Source organism: Erythranthe guttata, chromosome 14, assembly GCF_056151865.1.
Source record: "Erythranthe guttata isolate IM_541 chromosome 14, IM_541, whole genome shotgun sequence".
Classification (NCBI taxonomy): domain Eukaryota; kingdom Viridiplantae; phylum Streptophyta; class Magnoliopsida; order Lamiales; family Phrymaceae; genus Erythranthe; species Erythranthe guttata.
The window spans coordinates 18,032,181-18,042,552 of record NC_142546.1 but is presented as its reverse complement, the minus strand read 5'-3'; the positions used below and the strand labels follow the sequence as shown (position 1 = coordinate 18,042,552).

The following is a 10,372-nucleotide window of genomic DNA, read 5'->3' as shown; positions in this document are numbered from 1 at the left end:
CTAATAGAAAGAGTTAAATGCCAATAGTTTTACTACATACAGAAATCATATTTATTCCGTACTGCATCGACCAACTAGACATATTATAAACAATAAATCTTGTACGCATTATACACTTCATTGCAAGTAGCATAAATTTGATCATAATTTGACCATAAACTATATATAAATGACTTCTCCTAAAGAAAAACATGCTAATAATAATAATAATACTAATAATGAATATATCTTAATTTCTTTCTTACACCTACCATAACTTTGTCGCATAATATATATGTAAGGATTCACATTATCCCAAGTCTTCCACGAAATAATTCAAAGTCAACCAACTTAAACTATAGTAACATTTTTTGGCAATATAAGTACCTTACTCAGTGGCACATCTTCTTCTTCACTAAGTACTCAACACACACACACACAGACACACATATATATACACATATATATTGAAAACTGTTGGAAGTTAGTTGGAGTTTTGAATAAAAAGAAGTTCATAATTCCCATCAAAAAAATTAGCATGGGTGACAAGAAATCAAAATACGAAGAGATGGAAGGAGAAAGCATGAAGAAGAAGACGATGAAAGGAATTGTGGTTCTAATGAAGAAGAATTTGCTAGAAGTGAACGATATTGCAGCATCCATTGTGGATAGTGTAGACGAAATCCTGGGAAGGAAGGTGGCCCTCCAGCTCATCACCACTGCTTCCCTCGATCACGATTCTGGTATGTATGCGCGTGCGTGTCTTCGCTTATTATTGGCTGAAAGTTCATTAGTCAAAATCCCGATTAGAATCCCGAAATCCTATGATTTTACGATTTTACTACCATCTACATTCAAATCTTTTAGTCTATTTTTTTCCCTAATTTTTCATCTAAATCACTTGACCTTGTGTTTGACCTAGGTCACTGAACAAAAAATTTGATTTACTTCATGGTTACACCCACCCTTTTACCTATTATTATAGAAGAAAGCAAACAGAGCCTTAAAATCTACGATTAATCAACCACCAAAAACACATGTTCTGTTTATATTGTGCATACTTTATTTATGTCACGAAAATACGAAATGTTTCATATATGTTAAGAGATACAGAATATGGCATGCTATATAAATTACAAGAAATGTAAAATCCTACAATTTTACGATTACGATTTTACAGCCCCTTTTTTGATTCAACTTAAAATCCTGATCAAAGGACATCTCAACCGTTGGATTAGTACGGTCTCGTGTATCGAAACTGATGATTCAACGGCTAAGATATCATGATTACCATTTTATACCCAAATCAATAATAATACAAGATAATAATAGACTCCAGTTTGTTTTTGCAGAAGAAAATTTGAAGGGAAAACCCGGGAAGATAGCGTACCTGGAAGACTGGATTACCAAAATCGGCCCTTTGACAGCAGGGGATGCAACATACACCGTCACGTTCGAGTGGACAAAGGAGATGGGGATTCCAGGGGCATTTACGGTAACAAATTTTCACCACAGTGAGTTCTACCTCAAGACACTCACTCTCGAAGATATACCTGGGCATGGCCGAGTACATTTCGTCTGCAACTCTTGGGTTTATCCTGCTCAATATTACAAGACCGACCGTGTGTTTTTTGCTAATCAGGTAATGTTTCAGTGCCTTGGTAAATTTTCATGAGAAACAAAAAACCGAGACCAACACAAGAAGATAAAAGTGTACATATAATACTAACATAACAGATTCAAGGACGGCTCGAAAAGTTGTTTAGAAAACAGCTTCAAATTTTATAGTGATGAATAATTAAACATGTGATAAAAGACAGTTTCGTGCCTGCTACTTTTTAGTGGTCGATGAAATGCCGTTTATTAAGAAATATAATGACTTCATTGCACAGACATATCTTCCCAACCAAACACCTGCACGGCTACGTCGTTACAGAGAGGAAGAATTGCAGAACCTGAGAGGAAACGGAACTGGAAAGCTTGAGGAATGGGATAGGGTTTACGACTATGATATCTACAATGATTTAGGGGATCCAGATAAAAGTCCAAAGCACGTACGGTCTATTCTAGGCGGTTCGACTGAATATCCATACCCTCGTAGAGGAAGAACAGGTCGACCTCTGGCTTCATCAGGTAACAAACAGGATTCTTACCGACAAACTTATTACATGATTTTTAAGGTTTTATACAAACCAGAAGAATCTCATTATAAACATTTGGCAGATCCTAATAGCGAAAGCAGGATACCGCTGTATCAGAGCTTGAGTATATATGTTCCAAGGGATGAAAGGTTTAGTCACCTGAAGATGTCGGATTTTGTGGCGTATGCTCTAAAGTCGATATTTCAGTTCCTTGCACCTGAGTTTGAGGCTCTCTTCGACAAAACTCCCGAAGAATTTGACTCACTTGAGGACGTGCTGCAGCTCTATGAAGGCGGAATCAAGGTACCGAACGGATCTTTACTGGAAAAAATTAGCGAACACATCCCCTTCGAAACGATTAAGGAGTTGATTCGATCTGATGGAGAAAAATCCTTTAAATTTCCACTGCCACAGGTTATTAAAGGTAATGTTAGACAAATTGTTGCGTTGAATTCATACAAAATGATATGTATATTATGAGAGTAGAATGAAGAGATATATATGTGCTTCTTCGGCTTTAACCTTGTTACCCGTTTGATGCAGCAGAGGATAAAACTGCTTGGAGAAGTGATGAAGAATTTGGTAGAGAAATGCTGGCTGGACTCAATCCTGTTGTTATACGTCGCCTCCAGGTAAATAACGCTTTCTACTATGAATATATGTTTTCCAGCAATACGAATTCAAAATTTCTGAAGCACAAATATCACTTGTTCTCTACTACAGGAGTTTCCCCCAGCAAGCACGTTAGATCCCGAGCTATATGGAAAGCAATCCAGCACAATCTCTGAAGAACATATAGTAAACAGCCTAGACGGCTTCACCATACCCGAGGTAAAAATAAATATATCTTCTTAAATTTTTCGGAACTGTGTAGTCAGTATATAGCTTAACTTAAGTAATTATGGTGATGAATACAGGCGATTGAGAAAAATAAGCTGTTCATATTAGACCACCACGATAACCTGATGCCCTACCTGAGAAGGATAAACACTACAGCAGCAAAGACTTACGCAACAAGAACGGTTCTCTTCTTGAAAAGCGATGGAACTCTGAAGCCATTGGCAATTGAGCTGAGCTTGCCGCATCCAAACGGGGATAAATTCGGAGCAGTAAGTTCAGTGTACACTCCAGCTGAAGATGGGATTGAAGGCACCGTTTGGCAGTTGGCCAAGGCTTATGTTGCAGTGAATGATTCTGGCTATCATCAGCTCATATGTCACTGGTAATAAAAGCTGTAAAAACAGAGCAGCAAATGTCTTTAGGCACAGAATGTAAGCTATTCTTCTTTCTGAAGTTGGTAAAAAAATTCGTCGTGTCTTGTTTGGATTGCAGGTTGTACACTCATGCAGCAATTGAGCCATTCATTATTGCCACCAATCGGCAGCTGAGCGTACTTCACCCGATTCATAAGCTTTTGCAGCCTCATTTCCGAGATACGATGAATGTAAACGCAATGGCTAGGCAAACCCTCATAAATGCTGGAGGGTTTCTTGAAATTACTGTTTTTCCAGGAAAATATGCCTTGGAAATGTCGTCTAGCATTTACAAAAACTGGGCTTTCCCAGATCAGGGACTCCCTGCAGATCTCGTTAAGAGGTACATAGGTCTACCACTTTACTCCTCGATTTTGTTTCGGAAAAATTGGTTAAAAAATAAAAAAATAAACACCAGATATGAGTTCCATTTAAATAGCTTTCTCAGAAGTAATGGACATCAGATCTTACTAACTGAAAATGACAACGTCTACCTTGTTTTAGAGGGGTAGCAATTGAAGACTCGAGCTCCCCACACGGAGTTCGCCTACTAATTGAGGACTACCCCTTTGCTGTTGATGGACTCGAGATCTGGACAGCGATCAAAACATGGGTTGAGGACTACTGCAGCATTTACTACAAGACAGATGACATGGTCCAGAAAGACACCGAGCTTCAGTCATGGTGGAAAGAAGTACGAGAAAAGGGACATGGAGACATGAAAGACGAACCATGGTGGCCAAAGATGCAGACAAGGAAAGAACTGATAGACTCGTGCACAATCATCGTATGGGTGGCATCTGCCCTTCATGCAGCAGTGAATTTCGGACAGTACCCTTACGGAGGCTATCTGCCAAACCGACCATCTACGAGCCGACATTTCATTCCAGACAAGGGCACACCTGAGTACGACGAACTAAAAACGGATCCCGAAAAGGCTTTCTTGAAGACCATCACTTCCCAACTGCAGAGCGTGCTCGGCATTTCCCTGATTGAAATACTGTCGAGGCATTCTGCCGATGAGGTTTATCTTGGACAGCGAGATTCTCCTGAGTGGACAACCGATACAGAAGCAATTAAAGCATTTGAAATGTTTGGCGAAAGGCTAGTACAAATAGAAAACAGAATCATCGAGATGAACAAGGATGGGAGATGGAAGAACAGGTCAGGGCCAGTCAAGATGCCTTACACATTGCTCTGCCCCAGCAGTGATATTGGACTTACTGGCAGAGGAATTCCCAACAGCATTTCGATGTAGAGAAAATTACTACTATTTAGTTTCCTTATTTTTCTACTTGATCTTATAAGGATTTGTCAATAAAATTATAGTCGTATTGCAATAAATGTTCCAAAGCAGCAAGCCAGCAAGTATATGATACAAGATGATATGTATTTGGGCTATGTAATAATAGTTGCACTAGTAGACTAGCGTCATTTTCAATAAGCATGCTTTGTAGAAATTGTCTTCATTTTCATGTTAAAAGATTCAGCATTCTTGTCTTTTAATTTGTAACAGAATATCATATTTTTTGGTAGCTACATTTTCCTCTACAATTTTCACTTTATTTCAGCTCTGAGCATACATTAAGCCAATACTAAGCTACTGAGATTATTCTGCCATTAATCATCCATAAATGAAGCCAAAACTTTCATACGGAAGGGTTGCGAAGATACAACAAAATTGGCAATAAACATGGTTACCATGAGCGGATATATGAAGAAACCGATCCATGAGGAGGTCTAAATAGAAGAAGAAAGAGAAATTTTACAAGTAAGGTCCATCAGAAAAATTTTATGGCAAAATCAAGAAATTTGCAACGGGTTACTCTTTCAATGTTTTCAGAAAGACCAACAAATTTTGGTGCAAGAAAAAGATCTCACGGTGAGAAAACATGGTAGTTTCGGTCAAAAGTCAAAACCAGAAACGCTGTTGCAAATTCAATCTTCACAATTATAATGAGAGCTGATAAATCAAAACAAACATGGGATATCTTTTGAACAGAACAGAGTTTGAATAAAGAAGTTAAGTGTTATTAAACTTTGGATTTCTATTGAACAAAATTGATTGATGTGCATTTTGGTAAAAAGTAAATTTGAATCATCACCGAGTGCTAAACATATAGAAGACAACTATTTAGAAGTGGAAGATTCGGTAAACGGACCTCGAAAAGGTAGAAATATAAATAAGTCAACAAAAGTGTACACAATGCAGAAAACAAGCTTAGTAAGAACCTATATGTCAAAATTGCAACAGGTTGGTCATATTAAAAATGAGTGTTTTGAAGTAGTCAAGTAGATGACTATGATAGACAAGCTAACTGATAGAGGGAGCATGAATTGGTATGGTAGTCAAATTGCAACGGAACAAAATAATGATATTATATATGGTGGTTTACTAACCACTATATATAATAGGGCAAGTATTTTGTACCAACACAATTAATAGGGCAAATTACGGCCATCCCCCTGAGGTAAGCTCAAATTAGGAAAAAAAACCCTCTTGTTTCGATAATTACAACTACCTCCTCAACTATGTATTGTCTTACGAAAAAACCCCTCATATTTAGTAGGTAAATTTGACATCGTAAGGATGGACGTGTAAGACAATACATAGTTGAGGGGTGGTTGTAATTACCCAAACATGAGGGTTTTTTCGTAATTTGAGCTTACCTCAGGGGTGGCCGTAATTTGCCCTAATTAATATAATAGAAAAAACTGTGGTGGCTTCACTGCAGATTTTGATGCACATTTATACTTAGGCCACAAAAATAAAAAGGCAAAAATATTTGGAGTATAGGATCCTTACCAGGACTCAATCAACTCCATTTCCTAAGGTCACAAGATTGATTTGTCCACCATTAATGTGCTTTCAGGCAGTGGAGTAGTACTGCTCCCTGCAAATTATACTCTATCCTCTCATCTTTCAACTGCAATGACACCAAGTATGTTTTATGTCTTCAAATATCAGGTGACTTATATAGCTCTTTGATCTGTTTGTCGAGGTGATTCAATATGCTAAAAATGCTTCTCCTATCTGGGTGAGAATAATCTCCAGCTACAAATATGTTTTTACTACTTCCCACTTCGATCCAACTACAACCAGCTGGCTTTTTCAGGTCTCTCGTCTTCATCAACCTCCGCATCTCCAATACACCATCCCACTTAGCATCTGCAGCATATAGATTCGACAAAACTACGTAGTTTCCAATGTCGTTCGTTTGTATTTTCAAAAGGTGATCGGCCACAACACGACCCATATCCACATCGTGGTGAGTCTTGCAAGCACCGAGAAGTGAACCCCATATATTAGCATTAGCTGCGATAGGCATTCGATTTAGAAAAGAAAACGCTTCTTTAATTCGGCCTCCTCGACCAAGGAGATCTACCAGACAAGCATACTGCTCCATGCTCGGTTTCATATGATGCACTTGTTCTATTGAATTAAAAATCACCAATCCTTCATTAATAAGACCAGCATGGCGGCAAGCAGATAAAACGGCAGTTATTACAACATGGTCTGGTTCGATACCACACTCGAGCATATGGTCGAAGACCCTAATAGCTTCTTCGCCCATTCCATGCATAGCAAACCCTCCAACCATAGCAGTGAACACAACAAGATCTTTCTTTGGAGTTGATTTGTAGAGCTTGTGTGCACTTTTTACGCTTCCACATTTTGAATACACGTCTAAAAGAGCTGCCTTTAAATGAGCATCCTCAAAACAAGCCCGAACAATATATCCATGACACTGTTTCAGCAAATGAATCGAAGCCATTTGACCACAAACAGGAAGGACACTCATTATAGTCATGGCGTCAGGCCTGATTCCATTGTACTGCAGCTCGTGAAACAAATTGATAGCTTCGTTAGGACATTCGTTTTGAGCGTAGCCTCGTACCATGAGATTCCAAGTAGTGAGATCCCTCTCAGACATTTTCTCGAATATAATATGTGCTTCGTCGTGTGAACCGTGGCTCAAATATCCCGAAATCATTGAATTGCATGTCACTACGTTCCTCTTTCCGGATAAGTTGTCGAACAATTTCGATGCATAATCCATATTTCCACATTTGGCATATGCATCAAGCAATGCGTTTCCAAGAGTCAGTTCGCTATCTCTAAGTAAAACGCTGGATCTCAATGAAAACCCATGAGTTTCTTTAACATTTTTTATTCTTGAAAAGCTCGCACAGAACTGCACCACGGTTAACATAGTAACCGCATCAGGTTTTATTCCATCCATAAACATCCAATATAACAGGTCAGCAAACTGAGTTTCGAGTTGATTTACTCCAAAAGCATCGAGCATGGTATTCCACGATATCAAATCCTTTCGAGGAATAAGCAAAAATAAACTGAAAGCTGACTCTGCGCAGCAACATTTTGCATACAAGTTAATCAACGCATTCCCAATTGATATATCCTCGTGTAGTGTTCGACGCCGCAAAACATACCCATGTATTTCCTTTCCCAATTGCAGATTAAATAACTGTACACAAACAGGAAGAATGCTAATCACAGTGACGGAATCCAGCCGAATCATCTTCATATTAACCAACTCACGAAAAGCGTCCAACGCTTTCAACCATTGACCATTTGAAGCACACCCAGCTATAAATGAGTTCCACGAAACCAAGTCTCTAAATTTCATCCTTCCAAACAAAGATTGCGCTTCTCTTCTTCGGCCAATCCTCAGATAAAAGCTTAAAAGAGCGTTAATTACAACAGTTTCATGTTCCAACTCAGCACGTCGCAAAACATAACAATGCATCTCCTTTCCCAGTATATCACCGACAGCATTAGGCAAAGCAGCACACAAAGGCAATATATTTGTGAAGGTGGCGTAATTAGGCATTACCGGACCTTTAATCATCTCATAAAAGAGCCGAAACGCATCATCCACGAGGTTATTCTCGGCTAAACCTGCAATAGCTGCATTATACGAAACAACATCTTTGTCAGCAATTCCATCGAACACAACAGATGCATCTAAAACAAGTCCGGATTTTGCATACATTGACACTAATGCGTTTCCTACCAGTGTCTGCGATTCCATTCCAGACTTTATTACATATCCATGCATACTCTTTTTAGCAACCTCAGCACCAGAGCGCGTGCAGACAGGAATAACAATAGCAATAGTCACAGGGCTCGGTTTATTATCCCGATCAGAGTGCCGCATCGTATTAAACAACCCCATCACCTTATGATCATGAAACCTCGAACCAGCAAAACCCGACAAGAGAATGTTCCAAGTAACAGTATCGCGAACAGTAATTTCATCGAACAGTTTGTGGGCGTCTTCAAGAAGTTTGCATTTGGCGTACATATTCAGCAAACCCTTCGAAACGAACGAGCACGAACTATGCCCTTGTTTAATAACAAGACTATGCAAAGATTTGCCCAAGGTGGTATCTGATGTTGCGCCACATGATTTAAGAACATCGGCGAAAACCTGATAGCTGGATTTATAACCTGTCAGATAATGCGTCCTTTGAAGTAAGAGAGAGAGTGCTTCGTTCATTGTAAGAGTCCAATTTAGTGTTGGCCTGAGAAAATGTCAGCACATACGCCGGTTAAATCCTCTGTAGCGGCGGCGGAGCCATTCAGCTTTTTTTCCGGGCTACCGCCAAGTTATTTGATTAAGAAATCAGTAGCCAGCAACTCTACTTTTAGCAAGGAACGCCTCGAATTACTTGTTAATTATGGTTCCATATTTACGAACATCGTTCACTAAAGGGTGTCAACGAGCTGAGCTCGCCGTGTGGAGTTTTTGTCGATTCATCGAGTTCACAAGCTGACTCAAAATCATTTAGTACCTCTAGTTCACTCTCTACCCTCTATTTATTTCACTAGAATAAAAGCTTCTCAAGCCAAAAAAATCTTACATTATCCAAAACCTTGTGTTATACAAGTGATTTACAAACAAAAATGAGTGCAACGGATGAGGATCGAGATACACATTATAATGAAGTAAACATTATTTATTTCGTTGTAAAATTTCAAAAAGATGTCTTACAACAAAAACGGACGCTCGAAGTGTACTTTCACACCAGATTTGAACACCCGGAATATGATCCACGCACAATTTCGGCGTGCGCAGTCCATTCGATGCTCAATTTGGGCGTGTGCGTTGCTTTTGGATGCGCAGTTTGGTTTTTTTTTTATATATATAACTTTGTTTTGTTTCATTACTTTTCAAGAGCAACAAAATTCTTTACATTTGTTGATCATAGTAGGTATTTTGTAGTAACGCAATTATTCAACTCGAGAGATGAGTTGATAAATTTGGCGAGAGCGACCGTTAAGAGTCTTGGTGTTGAAGTTGGTGAAGAAAATAGTCCTAAGAATGGACTATATCGGACTTGTGAACTGTTTGTGCCGAAGCAAATAACTGCAACAAACAAAAATATGGAAAGTATGAGATGTCACAGTACAAAAAATATCATTGTGTTTTTCAGTTAGTGGGAGCCGAACACTACGGGGATAGATGAAAACTTAGAACATTATACAAGAAACATAATCATGATTCAGTATATATGTGGGGAAATGGGTCGAGTAAAATGACACATGAAGAGGTGGCCATAACTCATATGTTGTCAAAAAGTTATGTGTCGCCGAAAAAGATTTTAGCACACTTGAAAGAGCAGAACTTGGCAAAGGATGTGCATTTGAAACAAATATACAATGAAAGGCGAAAATTAAAAAAAAAAAAAAAAAAAAAAAAAAAAACAGGCTAAGGGTGGGCATGCAATTCTGCAACATTTGGTTGGTTGGCTTGCTTGAGGAACATAACTATTAGGTAAATAACATTAAACTACCTGAAATTTTTAAGTTTTTTGCGGATCACCCCTGAACAATTTTTTTTTTTTTTTGCACGAGTTCACATGTATTTAGTTAATTTTGTCACTTGACCCTTTTGGGCCCGTTTTCAGGTTAAAATGACCGGTTCTGAACACACACGCGTTGCAAGTGCAAAAGCCAAGGCTATTGTTTTC

General features: G+C 38.7%; 2 protein-coding genes across 3 annotated transcripts; one reads left to right on the top strand and one right to left on the bottom strand.

Annotated features, from left to right (window-relative positions):
• The first annotated feature begins 399 nt into the window (after positions 1–399).
• On the top strand, positions 400–4,879 carry LOX1 (lipoxygenase 1). 2 transcript variants are annotated; one of them, XM_088814646.1, is made up of 9 exons: positions 400–722; positions 1,332–1,621; positions 1,872–2,112; positions 2,203–2,544; positions 2,667–2,752; positions 2,844–2,951; positions 3,038–3,342; positions 3,453–3,716; positions 3,878–4,879. In XM_088814646.1, the coding sequence occupies exons 1-9, from the start codon at positions 518–520 to the stop codon at positions 4,629–4,631; spliced, it is 2,595 nt and encodes an 864-aa protein (XP_088670772.1). In that variant the 5' UTR covers positions 400–517; the 3' UTR covers positions 4,632–4,879. The 2 variants fall into 2 exon arrangements, with proteins under 2 accessions (XP_088670772.1, XP_088670773.1); XM_088814647.1 differs by lacking the exon at positions 400–722 and adding an exon at positions 784–901 and having other exon boundaries at positions 1,085–1,621.
• A 1,350-nt stretch (positions 4,880–6,229) lies between these two features.
• Positions 6,230–9,031, bottom strand: SLG1 (Tetratricopeptide repeat (TPR)-like superfamily protein). The gene has a single exon (XM_012976099.2). It carries the CDS (start codon positions 8,896–8,898, stop codon positions 6,331–6,333), a length of 2,568 nt encoding a protein of 855 aa, XP_012831553.2. The 5' UTR covers positions 8,899–9,031; the 3' UTR covers positions 6,230–6,330.
• Between the last annotated feature and the right edge of the window lie 1,341 nt (positions 9,032–10,372).